This window comes from Hydra vulgaris, chromosome 15 (genome assembly GCF_038396675.1).
Source record: "Hydra vulgaris chromosome 15, alternate assembly HydraT2T_AEP".
Classification (NCBI taxonomy): domain Eukaryota; kingdom Metazoa; phylum Cnidaria; class Hydrozoa; order Anthoathecata; family Hydridae; genus Hydra; species Hydra vulgaris.
The window spans coordinates 5,011,959-5,038,089 of NC_088934.1; the positions used below are offsets into that span (position 1 = coordinate 5,011,959).

Genomic DNA, 26,131 nt, shown 5'->3' on the forward strand with positions numbered 1-26,131 from the left:
AATATTTTTGTACTAAAATATCAACATTCTCAGTTATATTTTCATCAATAATTATTTATTTTATGGTAATATTATTTGGAATAGAACAAGCAAATCTAAACTCGAATCATGCAGCAAAAATTATTTATTTTCAAAATCTGCTAAACCTCTTTTAAGAAGCACGAAGGCTCTTAGTACTTATGAAATAAACATATTTAAAGTCACAATTTATATTTTAACATCAGTTTAAAAAAACTCTAAAGGTTTTCAAAACTATTTTTCCTAAAACACAAGCCGATACATTACCCGTAAAACCTTTCTGTATATAAAAACTTACGAGATTCTCCATTTCTTATCTTGGCCTAATGCTATGGAACCATTTTACAAGCCTGAACCGTTTTTCTTCTTCAGGTTCTCCGGTTTCGTAACTACTATATATGATCAAATGTATTTGTATTTAATATTTTTAAATCTTTTGTAAAAGTTTTATATGTCGAAAGTTACCTTAAATTGTAAATGGTTGCTGGCAAAAATAAATAAATAAAAATAAAATAAGAAAAAGTTTCAACATCTATTCGGTAACCTACGGTATTAGTACGGTATAAATCTACGGTACTGTGATGTACGGTATTATATTCTATTGTACGGTATACAATTGATAAGAAATAATTCACCGAATGTTTAGCGTTCTTTTGGATGATTCAAAGTAAGATTTTACATTTTCAATAAAACGCAGACTCGGAAAGATATTATCTTCGATATAGCAAGTAGTATTTACTAGGTATATCGACAATAACTTTTCTGGCCTGTGCTTTATCAAATACTCAAAATCTTATTTTGAATCATTCAAAAGAACGCTAACCCTGAACAAAATGGTTAAAAACAAACACATTTTATATTATATTAAATGCTAAATTCATAATAAAAATACTTTAAAATGGAAATTTCTTTTTCTCCAAGATCTTATTCAAAAATACTTCTACATGCTACTAGGTATCCACATAAAGCTGTAAATGGAGTTCTCCTAGGAGTCTGTGATCCAAATGATAATGGAAAAATGCGGATTTTGGACGCTATTCCTCTGTTCCATCAATGTTTAGGTTTAGCGCCTATGTTGGAAGTAGCTTTGACTCAAGTATGATTTTTAAATATATTTAAAACAATTTTTTGGCTTAACTGAAACGCATCAATTAAACTTACAGAATAAACATTAAGTACTTAGTTTAATGAATTTTCATTTTTATAGATTGATTTTTATTGTCAACGTCAAAAAATTAATATAGTTGGTTATTATCAAGCAAATGAGAATATTGAAGATAAAAGGTAGTTAATAATTGACGTTTAATGTTAACATTTAAGTCGTTCTATATGAAATCATCCACATAAAAAAATTTGTCACCCATATGTCTCAGAATTGTTTTAGTTTAACATCATTTGCAGTCATATTAAAAAATGATAACTGAAAATTTTTTAGCTAAAAATGTGCATTAATTGTTGAGGTGTCATTAGCTGAAATAATGCTGATTCGGCATTTTTGTGGTAATCTTAAGAGACAACAAAGCAAATTTGACTTAATAACTTGAAAACAGTTTAGAGGATTTTCCTAAAATTTGGAGCTTAAATAAATTTTTGCTCTAAAATTCAAAAATACTACTCTAAGGACTTGAAAGTCTCAAGAAGAGCCACTTTTATTTATAAATATGACTCATAAATTATTGATTTTTTGAGCTAAAATGTCACCCAAATTCCGTTGGAAAAATATCTATAATTAATTTATCTTTGGTCTACTAAAAAGTTAGATGTTTTCTTTGTGATATTTGATCAAAATAAGCACTCACTAATAACATCTTTTTCGAGTTTTTGAAAAAATTTAATTTTGTAACAAAGGTGATTGAATATTTTATTAAGCTGAAACTTAAATATACTGTTAACTATTTTAGGACATATTTAGTCATGGACATATGAGGGGGTCAAGAGAGAAGCAAATCTCTTCCCTTCTCCCCCACCAGATTTGAAAAAAGTTATTTATTTGTTACTGACTGTTTATATTTTTAAATTTAATTCAGACAAATTGTTTGTACAACCTAATAGAAATTATGTGTATAACTTGAGGAATTGAGCACCTAGAACTTATTATTTTTTATTGACTAAAAGAAATTTTTATCTGGTCAATGTAAATGCCTGAATCTGACTTTTATATCAAGTTCAATTACACCTTCACCAATCATTATCCAACAACTTTTAATTTTGAAAATGTTTAATGAACAATGTTTAATGAAATCTCTTTATTATTTTTGATTTTTGTAATAATATAAAATACTTTAGTATGTGTATCCACAGTTGTTTTTTTATAACTTACTTATTTGAACTACTAAAATGAATAAAATGATAATATATCCTTGTGTTCTTCCACCAAAACATTTTTTTGCTCAAGTTTTTCAAGTTGTTTCCTCTTTTAAAGATAACTTACAGCAAATGACAGCAATTTACACTTTATAAAAGTGTACTGTGCAGTAGTTACTTGTTTTATATTTTCTTGACAAATTATTCTTTTAACAGTTCCACCATCACAGGGGGATTTCAATGGTTGGTAGCAAAAAATACCCATTCAGCATTTAAATCAAAATCTTTACTCTGATATTAAAGGTTAATGAAGTTTTTAAATTGTGCAGCACAGCCATCAGAAAAATACTTCACACATAATGCGTCATTTTTTTAAATATATCTGGTTACATCTTCTTGTTTCTCTTGAAAATAAATTACAATTGTAAAAAGTGAAAATTGACTTTTGCTACAAATCTCATAATGGATAACAAATTGATAATTTTCAGCAAAATATACTAAAATTAGGCATACGTTTTGGTTTTTTTTTTTTTTCAATATTTTTTTAAGTATTGGCGGTATCATAGATATATTCAAGGTTCTACTTTTTCCTTTTGCTAAAAATGGTTAAGTTGGTAAAAGTTGTAAAATTGTCAATGATATCATGATAATCATTATTTCATTTAGTGGTGATTGTAACAGTAGTGTTGTATGGTTGTATGTTTGTAACAGTAATGTTGTAGATTGTAACAGTAGTGTTGTATGGTCTTTCCTTGAATACTACATCTTCTTTTAGCTCATGGTCTATAAACTCATGGACTAAACAACATTTTAATGCTTGAATACTAGGGCATAGCTTACATGGGGGAACATACACTCTGCAATAAAACAAACAATTAAATCTTTATAGCTTTTAATTTTTAACATATTTAAATTTACTCACATGCTGTTTACTAAAAATATCTTCGAGATAAATAGAATAAAGTTTTCTTCAAAATTTTTTGAAAATGATTATTTGAGAACTTCTTTAATGTTTTATTTCTCCATCTTTGTTTATATTTTTTATTGATAATATCACCAGCTAAATAATTAACTAAGCAAAAAAATTCATGCATGTTATATGATTTCTTAAAAAACAACCTTAACTAAAAACTTTAAAAACACCATTTGTTTAGTCCAAAAACTAATTTGTAAAAATGTAAAGCATTTAACAATTTGAAATAATGAAAATGAATTTTAACTTAACAAAACAATTTATAAGGTTTGAAATACAAGCAAAACAATTTGAAAACTCAAAAACCATTTTCTTCGTTATGTTTCTAAATTGTATTGTATTAGAAATAATTTATCACTATTAATTCATTTCAGGTGACAGCCTCCATTTTAGCTTCAAAAATCAATAATTTTAAATAAAATTGGATAAATGAGGCAATATTTATTAGATTATGAGGCTATTATCTATAAGTCTATGAGACTTTAAATATCTATAAAGAATATCAATCTATTATAAATCTATTATAAATCTATAATCTTTTATAGATTTATAATAAATTGAGCAAAAATCTATTTAAGTTCTAAATTTCAGGAAAATCCACCAAACCTTTATTAAGATATATTATGTAAACCATTATAAAGATATTATAAGTTGCTTTGTTGTCTCTTTAGATTTGTCCTTTGAATTAATGTTGAATCAGCATTAATTCAACTAACAATATCTCAACAACCCATGTACATTTTTAGCTTATTTTTACACAGTTATCATTTATTTGATATGGACTGCAAATGATGTAAAATTAAAACAGTTTTTAGGCATAAGCGTGACATGGTCTGGATTATTTCATATGACCTTATCTAAATTTTCCATTTAGATTGGCATTATTATCTTTATTTGTTTTTGTTTTTTTGCCCTGATTACAAAACTTTTTTCTAATTCAGTATTCAAATAGTAATACTCTTTTCATCTATATGCACCTCGAACCTTTTTTATATTATATATAAAAGCACTACTGCTTCAGCTCATTTGTCATCTTTTTTTATCTATTTTCTAAAATGAACTTTATTTCTTAATCGTTGATGATTAATTAAGAAATTTGATGTTTAAATTATAAAATTTATTTCTTAATCTTTGATGTTTAAATTTAGGATAGTCGTTTTAAATTTTCTGTTAATTTCTTATTTAAAAACATGTGTTTAAACCATTAGCAATGATTACTTTATGTTATTATTCGTGACATATATATATTAATATCTTAAATATGTTTTTTTTTTTTAAACATGATATTTTAAATGTTTTGGTTTTAAATATACATAGCTGTCAAGTTTTGTCACAAGACATTCAAGTGTCAACATTGTTAAAAGAGACTTTGTATTATCTGTATATTATCTTATTATGTTATATTATCTGACCACAAAATATTTGTCTGCTATCTTGACAAAAAAAAAATCCTCATTTTGACTGACTTGTTTATTCAAATATGACAATAAATTTGAGATATTATTATTTATTACATATTTGCCAAAAGAAATTTCCATCGTCATAAATATATTTTAATGTTAACTATTTGGATTTTGAATGTTCTTTGCTATACTCCCAAGTGTCTTTTTTAATGACACTAAAACAAGAGCGGATGCAGCAGTTTTTGGTGTTAATAAATTTTTACTTTTTTTAACTAGTTTTAACTAAAACTTATATTTATTGATTAATTTTAAATTTCATAAAATCATCTCAAAGCGTTCAAAAACTATGACCACATAAAATTTGTAACCTCTTCAAATTGAGAGGGTTGAAACATAATATCAGTTGCCAAACTAAAAACAGATAGTTTCATTTGATTTATTCGCACTCAATATGATTCAAGATATATAGCCCGCACACAAATTAAAAAAAAAAACAGGATAACACAAAGAATTGACCTTCAACTCTTTTTAATGATTGGTCAATTAAAATATTTTTTGAGTGTTTAAATTTTTGTTTCATAACACTTACTGAACTTTGTAAAATATAGATTTATTTTTAAATTAAAACTTCATACTTTGAATGTATTACTTTTGATGTAACTTTAAATCAAATTATTGCTTTTTTTAGCAAAAACTCACAAGAAAGTTTTACAGTAAAAAACTGAAACTCTAATTAACAGTTTGAAATCTTGTTACTCTAAAATATCTTATGTAGAGGAAGTTAGGGTACAGTGGATCGAAATTGAGACTGTGGATCGATGGTAGTTAGAGTTTATTTAAATTATATATTAACAACATTTGTTCATTTCAATGACTTCTTTTATTTTGAAAAAATCTTTTTATAAAACCTCCTGAATTACCTTTTTAAATTAATTAAAAAAAGATTTTTTTAATTAACTTAAAAAGTTAATTCAGTTTCTAAATAATAAGGCATTAATATTAAGCTTTCTTAATCTTTCTCTTTAATATTAAGCTTTCTTAATTTTTCTCAAGTTTGATTTAAAACTGTAAGTGATTTAAAATTGAATGACTTCTGCTGGTACGCTATTCCAGTGCATGTGATGAATAAAATTGACCAGTGCGATATTTTGCCCTCATAATACTGAAATACGTTATCAACGAGCGCGATTATGCGCACTCGGCATCAAGTCTTCAAGAATAATATTCAGAGTTGGAAATTGGTTGCCATGGGCCATTCATAAATAATGTACGCAAGTATAGGGAGAGGGGATATCAAAAGCGTACCACTGCGTACAGGGAAAAGGGTGGACAATTGTTTAAATTTTTTTTATGTGAAGTCTGGGAAACGAGACAAAAAAGCTTTGGTTTTTTAGTTAATGCATTTGCCTATCTACCAGAAAAAATATGTTACTGCAGCTTTGATATTAAATAAAAACAATGAAATATCGCCATTTACTAAAAGATGACTACATAACCTTGTTTCCTTTTTGGAGTTGAATTAACATGCTTGATCGCGGACATTCTAAGCAACAGAAACGTTTTTAATTTAATTTAAAGATAATAGTTAAAAATAAAAGGATTAAGATCTTTTATTTACAAAAGAAAGATGATGAAAGAAGATGTGTGAAAAATTAAAAACAATAAAGCAAAAGAATCTTACATTTTTACAAAATTTTGTTAAAACTTTCGATTTTTCAAAATTCAATCAAGTTTTAATTTTTTAATTTAAATTTTCTATTCTCATTGGGATGAAATGTTTTGAAAATAGTAAACATTCCATTCTATCTGTTAGCAGCAATGACTTCATAACTTTTCATTCATTGTTTGTACAAAATAGAAACTGAATGTGCCATTTAATTATTATCAAGTGAATAATATTTTAAATATAGCGATTATATACTCATTAAATATATAATAGATTTATATAATGTATAGTTATATAATATATGATTATAAATATATAATAAACTTATATACTAATAATATATATATATATATATATATATATATATATATATATATATATATATATATATTAGTGTAAGTATATATATACTTATATAAATATAATATATAAATAACTTATATACTGGTGTATATTTTGAGAACTGCGTTTGTGAAGCTAGTGATGTAACATTTTTTCTTTTGTTGTTTGAAACTTGTGGAAGCATGCTTCCAAAAGTTTCAATTCAAAGTTATATAACAAATATATTTGCTAAATGTATTGTTTATTGAAACTTTTTTTTTTTTTTTTATATTTAAGTTGCGTTTAGCTTTAACTTTTTTAATAGACTTTAATATAAGCTTAACTGATTCGAAGATACCAGTGAAAATATTTAGTTTATTAACTTATATTTGACAAAAAATAATTGATACCGGATTTTGCATTTAATCTAGTGGTTTTTTGCACGAATCTGATGGTTTTTTTCATTTAATCTGGCGGTTTTTTGCATTTAATCTAGCAGTTTTTTGCATTCATTCTGGCAGTTTTTCTTTATCATGATAAATAATTTTGCTTTTATTGCTTCATTTAATTTAACTTCTTTTACATTTTAAGCCCGTTTTCACTATGCTATGAGACTAGTTAAAGTAAAATTTCTAATTTTACTTTAACTAGTCTCACAAATTTAACCTGTTATATTTTGGTAATTAATAGAACTTATTTTGTAGGTATAATATTATTCTACAAACTAAACCAATCGCCTAAAAAAAAAAGCGTATTAAAAAAATTGTTACGAAGCAAAAACCAAAAGTGTGTCATGGTGATATGCTCTCCCCTATTTCTTTCTAATGAGTCTTTATTGATTAAGCACCGCATAAAAAGTTTGATAAGTGATTTTTTACTAATATATATATATATATATATATATATATATATATATATATATATATATATATATATATATATATATATATATATATATATATATATATATATATATATACACATATATAATAGTTTAATAATTTAAATATTTACTGCAAATAGAAATAAATATAGTTTGGTAACAAATACCATCTCATAATACTGTTGCCAAAAAAAGATTTCTAGTAAAGTTATTTATTTATTTAAAGTTAATTTCTAGTAAAGATTTCTAGTAAAGTTGCCAAAAAAAGATTTCTAGTAAAAGTTTGTTCACTTCTCTACAACCAGAAACTGTGTCATTTATAGCAAGATCTAAGTTGTGACATTAGTGTCATTATTTATTTTTTTCTGTTCGTCATTATTAAATGTCACTCATCACATTTGCACTGTCCTTGCACTATACTTGACGATTGTTTTACATAAATTGACATACATAATAATTGACATAAATAATTTTTATCTGTCAATTGATGAAAACATACTCAATAACGCAATTACCTTTTCCGAGCAACATATAATAATAGACGAGCAAAGCAAATTCATTATACGTCATGCAAGAAAATCTTTCATTTTTAACGGTGGCATATCAGGGATTAAAAAGAAAGCAGGATTGTTTGATGTTACCATGGAAGCCTATGATGGCGCAAAAGTTAGCAAACTAGTTGGGATTTTTCTTTTAAATCAACTTTTGCAGCTTTTCAACAAAATTGATTTCAATTATATTGAGATGACAGGTTAGCTGTTTTTAAGAACAAAAATGGCCATCAAATGGAGCAAATAAAAAAGCATGTCGTTCGAGTTTTCAAACAAAACAATCTCAACATCTCTATCAATTGCAATGTTAAAGTTGTTAACTACCTTGATTTAAGTTTTAATCTTATTCAAATTCATTCCAATCATACTCCAAGCCTGATAATAAGCTAAGTTATGTACATGCTGATTCTAACCATCCACCTAACATAATAAATAATCTTTCAAAAAATATTGAGCTAAGATTGTCCGCCAATTCATCAAGTGAAGTTATTTTTAATAAATCGACACATCTTTATGAAGATGCATTAAAGCAATCAGAATGCACTTATAAGTTGGCATACAAACCAAGCATAAAAAATGTTCCAAAAAATAACCACAAATGAAACATAATCTGGTACAATCCTCCATTTAGTAAAAATGTTACAACCGAAATTAGTCAACGCTTTTTAATCCTAATTGACAAGCATTTTCCTAAAAACCACAAATTACACAAAATATTTAACAGAAACACAATTAAGATAAGCTATACCTGCATTCCAAATATTAAATCTATTATCAACTCACACAATAAAAATGTTTTTATATGGTGATGTAAAATTATCAGAAAAAACCTGCAATTGCATTAAAAAATCTCTTTGTCCACTGAACAACAATTGCTTGTCTAACAACATTGTTTACCAAGCCACCGTAAGCTCAAATAAACCTCAATACAAGGATAAAGTATACATTGGGATAAGCAAAACTTCTTTTAAGCTATGTTATGTGAACCATTTAAAATCCTTTAGCATAAAAAAGTACAAGAACGACACTGAGCTGTTGTATGTATGGGAATTAAAACCTGTGCTGGAAATAAGGGAATTTAAAGAAAACAATTTTACATCTTCAATCAAATGGAATATTATTAAATGCTGTGAAACAATCCTGCGTCAAAAATTTGAAATATTATTTTACAAAGGGGACAATCTGCTAAACAAAAAAGGCGAATTAGTTTCTAAATGAAAACACAAAAATAAATTTCTCCTTTAATTATTTTCTCCTTTTCAAATTTTTAATATCAAGTTTTTTATATTTTTGATTTTGTACTTCATGGCTGACAATTTTCTATAGGCATGAAACTTTAGGTTCCATTAAAAGTTGTTTTTTTCTAAATTTAAGTGTGTGTATATATATATATATACACACACACACACACACACACACACACACACACACACACACACACACACACACACACACACACACACACACACACACACCACACACACACACTCACACACACACACACACACACACACACACACACACACACACACACACACACACATATATATATATATATATATTATTGTTGTTATTATTATTGTTATTATTATTATTGCTATTGTATTATACTATTTGTTACACATCTGAATTTATTTTTTACTGGAATATGTGGAATATTTTTTATAACTAACCCTTTAAGCAATTCATTAGGCTTAATTAGCATTATAAAATTGATATAAATTTTAAAACCGCCAGATTGAATGCAAAAAACTTCCAGATTAAATGCATTAAATCGCCAGATTAAATGCAAAAAGCCACCTGACTCGTGCAAAAAACCACCAGATAAAATACAAAAACCAGTATTCTAATGTTTTTGAATTTTAAATATAATAGTCATTAATTAATAGAATGTGATCGAACCTGTATGAAATCGAAGTTTTAGTTTGATAAACTTTTTACGCTAGATATTTATTTATAAGATATTTATAAATATTACCCTAAATATTAAAAATATCAAGCCAGATATTTCATTTTTTAACATTTAAGTTTGGAATTTTCATTGAAGTGACCCTAAAAAACATAAATTGCATAAATTAAATTTGAAGTACTTCACGCATTAATTATGCATGCCATACTTTGTTACACATATAACTGCTTTATTTAACAATATGCAAACTCTACTGTTTAAACATATTTTTACTTCAGTAAAAAAAATTTTACTGTAAATATTTTCTATAAAATCAACTATAAAAATAATTTTCTCCCTTGCAAGTTTTTTAGACGAGCATGATTTTTTACTCTTGTAACGAAACTAACAAGCACTATTTGTTACATCCAGAAGGAAGTTTGCTGGTGTGTTTCATGTGCGCAGAGCGATCGCTCCTGCTTCATTACAAGGCCTGCTATTCCATCCATCAACAACCCTATTGCTGAAAAAGTGTTGCCATTTCATACAATTGTAAACCAATTCAGGTTTCATTCAATGTTTTGCTCCTCTAATGTTAGATGCTGGACCTGATGAGCAAATAGAGTTCATTGTTTGATTTTGTTTAATAACCCAGAATTTCCAATCTTTTTTTTATCCTCAAAATGTCTCAGTTCTGCTATCATTTTGGTTACTACAACAATACATTGAACTTTTTCTAGTTCATTAATATCTTTTGTATAATACAGAATATAATACATGCTTGAATCGAAAACTCTAAATTTGGTCTAATATATGAGCAATACAGTGTTTTTATTAGACCTTCATCCTTGCTCTTGAATGTATTATTTAGTAGTGAGAGTAAGAAATACAATTATCTTATTATCATCCGAAAGTAAACAACATTCGTTAATTTTTCTGGTAAATCATTTATAAATACCAAAAAAAGGAGAAGATCTAGAACAGACCTTTGTTGTGCACCACTAAGTACATCAACCCAATCTGTCACAGTTTCACCTAAAACCACTTGTTATTTTCTGTTAACTAAGAAACAGACTATCCATTTAAGAAATTTATTGGAAATACCAGAAGTCAATAACTTGGATAGTAACTTTTTATGTGAAACACTATGAGAAGCTTTTTTAAAGTCTGTGTACAATACATCCACTGGTGTTTCATTATGAGATGCATATGTTAAATAGTTCAGTTGCGTAATTGTAATGATAAAAAAAAATTGAACATTTATAGATATACTTTTAAATCCAATTTCCCTATCCACATTACTGAAATGACTTGAAAATAAGTAATAATTTACTTTTTGATATCATTTTATTTATTATTTATATTTGTTAGAAGAATTAAGATCATTCATAAGATAACAAAACTTAAATAATTGATGACCCTGAAATGTTAGCTCACATACACATTGAAATAGAAAATATTCTTCAAGACATTCAATAAATTTATTAATTCAAGAATCATTATCAGTCACTGAAAAAGGACAATCATTATCAGACCAATCTATTATATTTTAATTAAAGTTGCCTGTAATATTAAGATGGCTATATTCTTTCTGATAAATACTTATTCCAGCAGCATTAATAGATAGCAAAGCAAAGTTATTGTACTCATGAGATATGTAGTCGATAGTCAATAAATAAGTAGTCTGGTGGTCTATTAATGCATCCTAATAAAAAATTTTATTTTTTTAATTAAAATTCTTATATTTTTAAAACAGATAAATCCATATTTGTTCAATAAAATTATTAACTGTGAAATATTAGTTTCAAACTGATTAATACATTGTTTGACATAAAAACAAACACCTCCTCTATGAGTCTTTCTATTGCTATTGAAAATATTATAATTGATTATGTTTACATCTGATTCTGCTTTAAACCAAATTTCTGTAACACAAATAACATCAAGTTTATATATTTCACATTATAACCTTAATTCATTCATTAGAAGGTCATAATGAACGCAATACACAAAAATACAAATTCATTGCATTTTTGTGTATTGCATCCCTTTTTTATACTTAAATTGCAATTCTTACACTCATGAAAGGTTACTAATTCAATATCTAGCAATGTCTTATCGCTCAGCAACTTATTAAGGTTGTGAACACCACCACTAAACTAATTTCTTTAATAGTTCGTTTCAAAGTTAAAGCATCGTATGTGTTTAAAGTCTTCTTTGGCATTTAATTGCTATTCTTTTCATTCTTACTACCTTGTCATTTCTAATTTTAAAATAATATTTTACTGTGTCAATGTTGTCATTATTTAGTTTTTTACACTCTTCTCTCAATAGCTTTGATTTGTATTATTCAGATTCTGTCAAATCAGGATTTATAAATACATTTTTGTAGGTTTTATCTTTCTTTAATTCCTTGGCCTTTTTTAAAACAAAATTTTGTTCTAATAATCAGTAAAAATAACAAAATAAGAAGCTTTATATTCATTCTTTGACTTTAATTTGATAACATATTTGGTTTTGACCTTCAACCTTTGTCTCTTGTCAGATATTTTGTTTATCTTCTTTGATTGCTTTGACTTTATCATTTAATGCTGATTTCTCAAAATCGAAAACAATCGAGTTTTTTTTTTTCTTATCTCTTTTTTTGGTTTCGTTTGTGATAGTATTAATAATTTGCATTTGATGTGGAGTCTTTTTTACTTTACTAGCCTTTACTAGCCCAAACTGTCACTGCTGGACTAGATTTTGATTTAGAATTTTCTAAATCAAGAGCTGTCTTAGTCAAGTTTGCATTATCCATTGTTAAAATTTCTATTAACTTTTTTAATTCTTTGATTATTGCTTCTTGCTTTCAAGTATTGAAATCACCTAGTTGCAGATTAACTATTTGGGTTATGGGATAGGAGGGCTACTACCATAAATAACAGTGGATTATCTCCTGTCAGTGAAAATATATTGTTATTATTATTATTATTATTATTATTATTATTATTATTATTATTATTATTATTAGTTTTGCTTATTAACACAATAAAAAATGGAGTTATAGTTTTTTTTTTCCAAAGAGTGTTTTCAATGAACAACAGAAAATAATAATAAAATAAGAACTTTAATTAAGTATATAAAAGTCAACCATTGATTTTATTGTGAAGTAAAACAAAAGTGTGTAAAAAATGATGTTTATTAATAGTAGTTTGAATAACGTTTGCAATTGCTTGGACTATTAGTAGTGTACTGAGTACTATCTGTGCTTTAAGTCAAGTACCAAAAACTATAGAACACAAAAAACCATTGCCATCATAAAATTCTTTAAATCTATCATTCATTAATACTTGTGGTCTTCAAAGCAAATTTTCTTTTGTTGAGTCTTATCTCTTGCAAAGTTCACCAGACCTATTTGTTTATCTAAGGTGGCATTGTTGGCTGATAATACTGCTATTTATTCTTGTCTTGATAAGAAGCCAACACTCTCTGATTGCATCCTTCATCTTGTTTTCCTGATTCATATAATTTGCGATATTTTAAGTTGTCTGTTAATTGTTATTTTGCTCTATAAATTTTATCTTTTCTCAGTTTTTCCAGTAACTTCCAACTCTAATAGTGGTTGCTTGCACCCTTGTTGGAAGTGAAGATGTTTAAAAAAAACAAAAAAGATATAGCTTATGCCATATATAATGCACAACATCAAAGTGAATCAAATGTAGCTCATCATAAACAATAAAAATATTTTATACAAAATGTCTAAAATATTTAAGATGTTATGAAAATTTAGAATTTTTAAAACACATCTTGGTTGTTTGTAAAAGCTTATTTTTTAAAACTAAAATTAGATCATATTGGTCCAATTTGACTGGCGAGAATTCATTTTGGGAGTTCAAAGCAGCAGTTTTGAACATTCAGACAGTTGTTGACCACCCGTTGTTTTGTAAGCTACTTTTTTACACAAATAAGACTGCAGTTTTAAAAGCAAGAAAAATTTATTTGCTAATGTTATTATTTACTAAGTTGAGGTAATCAGCTGTTGCTATAGGAAGACTTTGTCAAAACTGCAGTAAGTTTAATTTCTGCTTAGCGCGTAAGAATATCTCTAGTTTTTTACAAGCAAATTTATCTATTAGTTGCTGTGCGGGTCTTTCTTTATATTGTTTTAAATGATTTTTTTTAATCACAATAATGAATAAGATCACTTAAAGCAACGTAACTACATGAAACAACTTTAATACAGATTTGACAGTATATATAGTATTTTCCTAACTGTGACTTACTGGCAGCCTCCCTGGAGCTCTTTAAATGAAATCCTGAGGAACGTTTTTTTTGAACTACTATATTGGGAACAATCTCTGTATTTTTTTTTTTGGATTTGATGCTCCGTTCTCACTCCATCTGGGTTTAATACTCCATATTGTTCTGATGAGTTGCCAATTGCATTATTTGCTTTAAACTATAAGAAATTTTCAGAATTACCAAGACCAAGACCAAGAAATTACCAAGACCAAGAAAGAAATTACCAAAACCAGACCAAGAAATTTTCACAATTACCTATTGTAATCTTTTTAGTATTTAATAGATGAATCAATAGCAATAAAAAATAATGTTGCGAGCATCAAACATCAAATGAACAAGTTATTCTGAAGTAAAAACTTTTTAAATCTTCATAGTTTTATATTGTTTGCAAAGTTTAAAAGTTATTGTAATATATCACAAAGTCATCACAATGAATAATTGTTCATTGTGCCTTACCTAAACAGTCAGTCAATTTATACACTACTGGACTGAACCATCAGAAATTAATTTGGTAGATCACATATATTTACAAAGTTGGATGTTGATGCTTGCAATTAATATTTCTTACTTGTACTGTTTTGAGCATTACCGTCAAAAGATATTAAAAAAAAATTAGCACTGTGAGAGTTTGATCACGCAACCATCCGTTTAGCAAGCACCACACAAGTAAATGAGCTACACAATGATATCATGCTATAAAAAGTTAATTATAAAAATATAATTTGTAATATGATAATTTTTGCTAAAAAGTTAAAAAATATTAACATTTTGTGCTATTAGCCTTGTAATTACAATGAAATTATTGATTGACCTCAGTTCTAAAAAATATCAATACAAAGTAAGTTTATTATTAATTGTATCAAGACAGTGACTCCCTTATGACATACAAAATTGTTGTTTGGTTTCTGCCACTTTTTTTTTAAATAGACAAATTTTTAATGCCTCACTGGACAGAGCGGGTTGAATAAAAAGTTTAGCATCACCAACCAAAAATCCTAAATCCCTGTTTACCACTGACTACTCATAGAAAAAATGTTATAAATAATCTATTTAAAAGCTTCTTTTTTTCATGCTTGTTATTTTCTTAATTTTAATTCCATTCTCAACCTTATAATATAACTCTCAACCTTATATATAAATCTCTTATTCATCATTGTATTTAATACTTTTATCATATGCGAGGTGGTTCTTCAAGCAAACTATTATCATTTGTACTATCCACCAAAACCTAATCTTGCATGACTCATAAGCAAAATTTAAAATCTATTCACTGTAACTGTTCTTTCATGTTCAAATTTTCATTTAATGTAACTGTTCTTTCATCCTTTTTTTACTTGAGTATAGATATTTTACTTGAGTGCTTTGGAATTCTCTTGTTTTTCTGATCATAAAATGTTTTTCTGATCATAAAATTGTTTTTTATGTCATTTGTCAACTGTTTTTTATTCCTTAACATTGCTTTGTTTTCTGTTATGTTTATAGCGTTTCTATCTTCTGTGTGTGTGTGTTTTTTATTCCTTAACATTGCTTTGTTTTCTGTTATGTTTATAGCGTTTCTATCTTCTGTGTGTGTGTGTTTTTTTATTCCTTAACATTGCTTTGTTTTCTGTTATGTTTATAGCATTTCTATCTTCTGTGTGTGTGTGTGTGTGTGTGTGTGTGTGTGTGTGTGTGTGTGTGTGTGTGTGTGTGTGTGTGTGTGTGTGTGTGTGTGTGTGTGAAGATTTAGTTATTGTGTTCACAAAATAGTACTTGATATGTTCTTAAAGTACAAAACAGTTATAAGTTATAAAAAGAAACTGTCAGTTATATTTTGTCAAGACTTTTCAATAAGAATACCTGAATTAAAAAAATTTTAAATTGAAGAAAAAAATTTATCTCTTTGGGAGTTGAAAGTTAATATATTTGATTTGTAATCAGGAAGATACAGTAAGTTATGATAATTTGTCAAAATTAATAGTGAAATAGTACTTAATTTTTCCTAATTTTTAGCTTAATTACAGTTTTGCTTGTTTTCTTCCTCTTGTCTGTGTTCAATTAATTTAGAAATAGCAAGTTGAAATTGAAACTATTCAACAATACTTGAAAATTTTTTGCATTGCTTTTGTAGAAAGAAGCATTGCTTGTGTAGAAAAGCCGTTTTTAAAATTAAACTTAGAAAAAAGTCAACTTTACAACCAGTTGTCTCAAAGCAAATCTCAAAAGCCTCTTAATGATAGCATGCAAAAGTCCTGAGCATCAAATTAAAGATGAGATTCTCGAAGGCTTCATTATGGAATTAAAAAAAAGAAACCCTAACATCAGAGTTATTTTAGAATTAATAAAATTAAACTATGTTAAGGTTTTTAACTTTTAGTGTGTCTAGTAAGTTAAAAAACAGTGTGTTTTATAATTATAAACACAGTTTTATCTAGTTTTATCATTGTTATGCATCTGATTTTAAAAATGCTTAAGAAATATTTTTTTATAGATATAGAGACATGTGATCTCCACACTATATTTACGGAAGCTTGAAAACTGTGGCAAAATTTACCTCTACCAATTACAGATTAGTGACCTTTAAAAATGAATTTAAAACTGCAATTAATTATTTAATTATAATTAATTGCAGTTGTGTGTCACCAAAGTCAGAACTGGCAAAAGAACTGTATCAAAAAAAGCAGAACTGGCAAAAAAACTGTATCAAAAAAAAACAGAACTGGCAAAAGAACAGTATCAAAAAATTTGAAGTTGTTGACATTGATTTTTCTCTGACTTCATTGGGAAAAAAGGGCTTATGAAGAGGTGTTTAAGTTAGACTTTATGCTCTCACATGGACAGTCATCTATCAATTATGGTTTTGTTATCAATAAGCAACTTTTGGTTGAAAACTTGAAAAAGAAATCACAATTTGTCTTATGCATTATTGAAGACCACCTTCCGTCTACCAAAGAAACTCCTGAATGTGGTAGTGGTGTAGTGGTAAAGTATTTATCTAATAAGCAAGAAGTTCCTAGTTCGATCCCCACCACGTCTCTGGTACACTCAACTTGTTTCTCCGTGTACTGGCCTTGTTCGTCAAGGTTTGTGTTTCAGAGTTATATAGTTGAGAGAGGGTTGTAACCACAATTATAGTAGCCTCCTCAACTGCAGTGACCTTCTTGGCCTTGGGGAAGTGAGTGAACATTAAAAAAGTACTTAAAAAAGCATGAAAATTGGCAGCATCATGCTAGAAATGCAAGCAGTTGATATTGTGATTTACAAAAGCAAAAATTAAAAAAAAAATGACAATACGGATTAAAGAGAAAGATTGTTCGCGATGATTTTAAAGCCGTCAGAGCAAAACGCCAAATTCTTCAAAGTCAAATTGAGTTCTTATCTAATAAATCTGATAAGCTTGCTATTAATGCAGAAAAGAGAAGTGACTCTACGCTTTTAAAAGAGCCAAATAAACAAAAAAAGTTATGTAAAACAAAGCAGAAAAAAATCAATTTTTTCTGTTTTGTTTTACATAACTTTTAGAGTTAGATTTGATTAAAAAAATAATAAACAAGAACAATAAATAAAGAAGAAAGATAGTATTTTAAATCCTTTAATGATTATTTATATCAGACATTATTCTTTGATTTTATTTTCATATTATTAAAGGTTGCATTTTTAGTATTTAAAAAACCAAATCTAAGATTTATTAAAATTTTCTTTTTAAGCAATATTTTATGCTTCACTTTTTGTATTAAGTTTTGTAGAAAAGGTAAAAGCTTCAAATGTATATTTATCAGTTTTAGTATGGAGTTTCAAGTGAAATTATTATTTGAAATCTTTTCAATTGTCTTCAAATCCTTTATTTTAATCGAAAAAATTACTGCATTTTAAAGAATGTATTGTTTGAAATTATTTATGTAAAATCCAGGAAAGTTCTTAAATTTTTTTTTTTTTAATGTTGGGGGGGGGGGGGAGGAATATCTTAAAATATACTTATTCTAATATTTAAAAGTATATTTAATATTATAATAAGTATATTTAAATTTTATTACCAAATATCCTGATAAAATAGAAAAACCGTCCTGAAAAGTTCAAGAAAGTCTTGCAATTTTAATTTTATTTTTCTGTGGGAACCCTATTTATATTTAGTGATTTAATTGAAAATATTTGCTATGATTTATTAAAAAATATATTCAAAAGCAATAAAGTTAATTTACTCTTCAGTATCTGCTTATAGTATTTTAAATTTACAAATTATTTATATTTTATAGTTATTATTTATTTTTTAAATCTTTACCTATGCACAACAGTTGTGCATAGGTAAAAATTGATTTAAAAAAATGTTAAAGTATTTTGATTTATATTTCTGAAAAGTTATATTTTGCGATAGAAAAACTGATTGTAAAATGTCTATTTTTAGCCCTGATTTTATTGCATATAAGATTGCTGAAAAAGTGAATGACTGTTTTAAACGTTCGATACTTGTAATGGTAAGTGAATGACTGTTTTAAACTTTCAATACTTGTAATGGTAAGGTACTTCTTAAACTTTGTAATGGTAGAAAACTATTTATTTCTAAAACTAAGATAGAATGTTAAAAAAAAACTTGTTAAAAAACTTATTTTTTGGTCAATTATCATATTAAACGCAAAATATTTTCTTTTCATTATTTTATGGTTTATGTTTTTGTTGTTGTTTTATTTATTATGTATATTATATATTTTATTTACATTTTATCATGATTAAATTTTAATTTATGCATTTATAAATTTTCATAAGATTTTTTATGACAATCAAGATGTTTATCAAATGCTAACCAAGATGCTTATCAGATGATAATCGAGATAATTTAAAGTTTAGAACTAATTTAAATTATTAAAGGTTTAAAAAAAATCAAAAAAAATCATTCCTAATATGATTATGGTTGAGTGACAGAATGCTTACTTTGTAAAGTAGAGGTATCAATAAGGAAGTGAAATTGAACCATTATCCCTAGTAATATAGTAATCAACTTGTTTTACAGTACATCAACTTTTTGTTTGCCGAGGCTTGTGTTTTGAAGTTATTTCGTATGGAAACATAGGAAGTTATAAAAACATGTAAAAAAAGATTTAAAGTAGAAAGTAACCTTAAAGTTGAAGAGTACTTAACTGTAAAGAGTACTTAACTGAATCTTACTTATTAGAGATGTAAAGGTATAATTTTTTTTTTTAAATTTATAAATCATTCAAAAAAATAAAAGAATTGACTAAGTAATATTACAAAAGAAAGACATTTTTTTTTAAAAATAAGGTTTCTTAAGTAATTTTTTTTTTGTGTGTGATGGTCCTTGGACTTTTTTTGTGATTATGTCTTTTTGCCTTTCCACTGAATAATGGGTCTCCTACATAATCTCCTGGATTCAGGCAAGCGTGGAAGCTTTTATTTCTTGTCGATTTTAAGTAAAGCCTCACTCAACCCTTGTTTACTACTCTGGTTACAATTGTCTCTACTCTTCTTTTTTTTTTCTTTTTTTTTTTGCAGCTCCTATTTTTAATCACAATTATTTGTTTTATCTTTCTTTATTTTTCTGCCAGCTGGAAAATGGTATATTGTGATTGTGGATATGTTGAAAAAAAAAAGCCCTATGTGAAGTGAAGATGTTAAAAAAAAAAAAAAATAGCATATGTGAAGTTGATATTAAAAAAAAAAAAATGGCATACGTGGTTCCAATTTTTAAAAAGTTACCCTGACCTTTTTATTCTGGATTTTTTTCACTATTAATAGTAAGTTTTGAAAATTTTTTTGAAAACTCATCTTGGTTAACAACTTACTTGCTCACTATCTATCAGGATTTGATTTGCTTGTTCTATTGCTGACTTTTTTGAGAGCTATAACATAAAGGTTCTATTATGTATTTGATGATAGCGGTGAGGCAAGAGTTATTTTCTCTTGACATATAAGTGGCTTTTGATAAATTCTGGCAAGCTAGTTTTCTCCATAAGCTTTATTTATATGATGTATCCGGAAAAGTTCTTTAAATTACTGAATCACTCCATTCTAACTGCAATATTAAAGTTTTCCTTGATAGACAACACTCTCCTTTATTTCCAGTAACTTCTCGGTTACTACAAAGTTTCATTCTTGGTCCTGTGATGTTCTTCATCTATTTTAATGATCTTTCTGATAATCTTACCTTTAAAGTTTTATTTGTTGATGACACAAAAATGCACTCCAGTTACAAAAGTTGACACTTTTTGATTGAACAACTTTTATTAAATTTCGAAAGCACCAGCAGACACTGAATTAACAAAATCGTACAAAGAGAAGTAAAAAATTGTAAAAAAAACTTTTGGTAGACTCTAAAAAGCACAAATTTATTTTGAGAAAATGAAAAAACCCAAATAATTAAAAAATAATACAAATCTTTTTACATTAGTGATTTGTTCTTAAAACTTAAATTGAAAAACCCCCTCCTCTGTTGAAAAACCTCAAAAAGAATATACTTATAAATGGTGGCAGATAGTCTGATCTACCTAAAAAAAAAAAAAAAACATGCACAAGGAAAAAATATAATGCATAAAATTTTCAGACCAAACCATCATCAGCTCCACCTTCAGTGTTTAGTCTAAGATTATTTATTACTGGAAGAAAATGTCTATGAATCAACATGATCTAAACTAACTGCGACTAAGTATGAACTTTTTGTTCATGCGAATTGGAAAAATTTTGTAGAATTTGAAATAGAATAATAAATTTATATTTAAAACAATAATATCTCTTTGTAATAGTTTCTAACAGTTGTTTACAGTTATCAGTATTTAATCAAAAGTAATACTATTAAATTTATTGATACTTGAATATTCCAGTTCATACATAAATATTAAATATATATATATATATATATATATATATATATACATGTATATATATACATGTATATATATATTTTAACTGGCAAAATTAAGCTTATTCAAAAATTCAGTTATTTTTTCTTTAAACAGCAAAATTTAATACTTTTTAGCGAGTTGTACTTTACTTACATAAACTAAAATAGTAAAAAACAGTGCATTTAAAATAAAATATTGTTTTAGTATTACATAAATACAGAATAATAATTAAAAAAAAAATGTTTATTCATCGTTACTCTTTTTAAAAAGAAACTCAAAAGTTTTATTTGTTTTTAAAAAGCTATTTAAATTATATGTTTTTAATTAAAAACTTATTAAGAATAAAATATGCTTTTTAATGCACAATATTTTTATAGTTTTTATAGTTAGAGTACGGCCTTTTTAAATCAAAGTTAATGTTTTCACTAACTTAGTAAAAATATTAACTTATAAATCTTTTTTAATAAAGGTAATAATTTATTTGTTTAAATTTGTATTAATTAACTCTATAACAATTTAAAAAGACTCATTCATTCAAGTTTTAATTACAAAAGTCTTTTCTTATAAATACTTGCTCTCTTGCTTGAATCTAATTCAGTTTTTGAAACTTTTTAAATTAGAAAAAAATGTTTTACAAAGAAGACGAGCAACAAAGAAACTTTTTAAATATGCAAATAAAATTTACAAAATAAATTGTTTCAAAAAAAAAGTGATCTAAATATATTTCAAAATAGAGTTTAAAAAATTTTGTTAAATGACAATAAATAAACAATCTTTTTAACTATTTTTCTACAAAATGTTATGGTACTTAAATAAATACCAGAAAAACAGGAGGTGAATAAAAAAAAAAAAAAAAAAAAAAAAAAATATCTGTTTTAGACAGATGAATCACCAATCATGCCCTTATCTACTCCTGCCAAGGCCTGTATACATAGCCGTGGCTAGACTACCCCAAACAACCAAATTGGAGGGGCAACAAATGTAGGGGGCTCATTTGCAAATTTAGAGACCCTTTTTGGAAATTTGAGAAGCTTTAATTTTATTTTTTATTTTAATGATGTGTAATGGAAATTTTTTTAAAAATTGGGGATCTAACAGATTGTTTTTTTTTGGGTAGATATATATATACATATATTTAAATGATAATATTTTGTATGAGAGTTGGAATAGTTTAATATATGAACATCAATAAATACAATTTCTCTCTATACAAATGTTTTATTAATTTAAGAAGTTGTTGCTGAATCATCAGGTGAAATACAAATATAGTTTTTTCATTAAAAAAATTATATACAATTGGAACTAGTTACGTAAAACAATACATAAAAAACTATTGTTACAAGTGCAGGAATCTAATTTTCAGGTTTGTGGTTGCTAAATAGAAATTTATTTAAACTTAGTTTAAGTAAACATTTTTGTTCTTGTGTTGTTGTATACAGATATATATATATATATATATATATATATATATATATATATATATATATATATATATATATATATATATATATATATATATATATATATATATATATATATATATATATCTATATATATATATATAATATATATATATATATATATATATATATATATATAATTATATATATATATATATATATATATATATATATAATTGTACACTTTAAAAAAATCATAACTTTAAAGATTGAATCAAAAAAATAAGTTGTCCGTTAAAATATTTAAAAGTTTTTTTAAGATATCTTATCAAGTATTGTTTTTCAAGTTTATTTGTGTATTTGTGAATTAATTGCTTTTCAAACCTATTGAATTTTACCCAATTGATCTAATGATGCATAAAATTGACTGCAAAAAAAATAATCGTACAGTTCAAAAGTAATTTCAAATTGATCAAATTCCATGGAAATTAGTATCGAGTGGGGCCTTCTTTAGCCTTGATGGCCTAATCTAAATGATTTGGCATTGAGTTGATCAAATTTTGGGTCTCTTCTGTTGTTATATTATCCCGTGCCCTCGTTATAGCTTCTTTCAAGTTGTCTTTGCGTCTAAATGCTCTTTTGTCAATTTTTCTGTCTATAAAGTACCACCAATTTTCTATTGGATTTAAGTCCGGACTTTGAGATGGCCATTCCAAAGCACTGATGTTATTTGTGTCAAAGCATAACTTCATTTTCTCAATTGTTAAGAAGCATAATCTGATTGGAACCGTTGCTAGTGTGGCTGGTAGAGGATGAAAACGCAAGACCACTAGTGCAATCGATTGAAATATCATTAATGTCATCATTAATGAGAGAAAAAAATAGATTTGTTTCGGCAGCTAAATTAGCTTTAAAAATTCAAGAAGATCATAACATCACAGTGACTCCTCAAACAATCAGAAATTGTATAAGAGAACAAGGATATAGAGGTAGAGTGGTTCAAAAACAAATAAAACATTGATTGGAATTTGGATCGAAGTTCTTAAAAATACTGATATCATAATGGAAAAAAAATTTGTGGTCAGATCTTGTCTCATTGGATGGAGTCCAAAAAGTGTGGTGAAAAAAAGAAGAAGCTTATAAATTGAGTTGTTTGCGAGGTAGTGTAATGCATGGAGGAGGAAATATGATGGTTTGGGGTATAATGAGTTGAAAAGAGTGGAGAAATTCACATTTATTGATGACAAAATGGGTGCTTCAATGTATTATGAAATTCTCAATGCTAACTTGCAACCATATACTTAAAAATTGAGAACAGAAAGCGATTTCATACTCCAGTAGGATAACAATCCAAAACATACCGCTAAGAGAACAAAGGTATACTTTGACATAAATAACATCAATGTTTTGAAATGGTCATCTCAAAGTCTGAACTTGAATCCAATAGAAAATTTGTATTATATTCTGAATAGAAAATATGGCGACCGAGCATTTAGACAAAAAGACAACTTGAAAGAAGCTATAATGAGGGCATGGGATAATATAAAACAGAAGAGACCCAAAATTTAATCAACTCAATGCCAAATCATTTAGATATTTGGCCATCAAGGCTAAAGAAGGTCCCACTCGATACTAATTCCCATAGAATTTGATCAGTTTGAAATTATTTTTGAACTGTACGATTATTTTTTTTGCAGTCAAATTTATGCACCATTAGATCAATTGGGTAAAATTCAATAGGTTTGAAAAGCACTTAATTCACCAATATACAAATAAATTCTTAAAACAATATTTGATAAGATATATAAAAAAAATCTTTTAAATATTTTAATGGACAACTCATTTTTTTGATGCAATCTTTAAAAATATGATTTTATTTTTAAGTAAATTTTTTTTTGCATACTGTATATATATATATATATATATATATATATATATATATATATATATATATATATATATATATATATATATATATATATATATATTATCAAGGTTGACCGGTTGAAAAAAAAAAAAAGAGTTATATAACGTTTGACAAGTTATCAGGATGTCTTTGAAAATGCATATACCAAAATTTCATAAAATGTAAATCTTTGAAAAAAGCTTCTAAAATAATTTTATCATTTGTACTTTAAATTGCTTCGTTAGCGAGTATTATAAATGACGTAAACTATTAATTTTTTTTTTGCTTCACTTATCAAGACTAATTTCATTTTACTGGTGGTGAAATCCACCAGTAAAATGAAAATTGTTTTAATAATATAATATTAACTAAGAACATTCTTTTATTCCTACATTTTATTTATATTTTCTTTATATCATTTTATTTATTTTTCTTTTTTTTACCTTTTTTTACCTTTTGCTTTTACATTTTACCTTTTGATGCCAATTGCAATAAAAAAATATATCCGTAGTCAACAAAATCTACAAATTATTGACTAAGAGCCGCCCACCAAGCCCCTCTGTGATGAAAATAAATTTTTTAGATTTCAATTAGTTAAGACTCTGGAAAAAAGAAAGTTTGTATTTGAAATTGTCAAGGTTCTTAGTGTTCACAGCATTTTAGGTCAAATCATTTCATAGGTTGACAACACGGTCGGTGAGGAAATTGTTTCTTTCTGAACAGTTTTGAACAAGTTGTCGTTTGAGTTGCTTTATGTGTCCACGCCGTCGAAGACTCTATTAAGCAACTCAAACAATGTCGAAGACTATTTTAAAGACTCTTTGTTCGGTTGACGCTGAGCAACTGAGAAGTTAACTTTAATATTTAGATTAGAATTTAAAATTACCAAATGCGCGTTTGCTTTTTTTTTCTACTATTGAAATCTTAAAAATATATATATTGTAGTATAAAGTTTCGTTTTAAGTAACATAAATAATTTTGATAGTATTTCATAAAAAGATTGTCATGATTTTATTAAATATTAGTTCAGCATCTGCCGGCGAGAGGCATTAACATTATTATCAACTAAATAACATTAGCAGTTTATAAAATGATTTTAAATGAAAATGAAAGAAAGATATAAAACGATACAAATGAGATATAAAATGTGCAATCATTTTTTTTTTTCAACATCAGTAACAATTGAAGTTCTTCTTTAACTATCATTTAAAATTAATGTATGTAACTAAGAACATTATCTCCTTTTTTTTCATTTATTTTTCTCGTAACCTTTTTCCGCAATTTCTGAAGTCATAGCAATGAATGAGTTATTTTTAAATAAATTTTTTAATTAACGATTGCGAATTGGAACATTTTTTTTATTATTAAATTATAAGAGAATCGTCAAACATCAAAACTTCAAAATGGAGGCGACTAAAAAGAGACAAACAACACTTTCATTTTTAACACAAGCAGGATCGGAGTTAAAACCACCTGTTGAAAAGAAGAAAAAACTCAATAGTAGAAAATTACAGCAAACAACAGCTCAAAAATGGGTAAACACTATTCTTTCAAAATATAATGCAAATGAATGGCTAAAGATATTATATAATAGAAATTATGTTACAGCATTAAAATGCACTGTATGTCGTCAGTATACTAAACAAATTGATATTTATAAAGGATATACGCCAGAATGGGGAAGCGATGAAGGTAGTTGTAGGA

The 26,131-nt window shown here is 26.3% G+C and overlaps 1 protein-coding gene across 1 annotated transcript in view; it reads left to right on the forward strand.

The window, feature by feature from the left end:
- Positions 1-820: 820 nt before the first annotated feature.
- LOC136072137 (ER membrane protein complex subunit 8-like) overlaps positions 821-26,131 on the forward strand; it is a 39,785-nt gene continuing 14,474 nt past the window's right edge. The window contains exons 1-3 of the mRNA XM_065820635.1: positions 821-1,114; positions 1,226-1,302; positions 18,673-18,742. Coding sequence (XP_065676707.1) covers positions 917-1,114; positions 1,226-1,302; positions 18,673-18,742 — 345 coding nt within the window. The 5' untranslated portion in view covers positions 821-916. The remainder of the gene's footprint in view (positions 1,115-1,225; positions 1,303-18,672; positions 18,743-26,131) is intronic.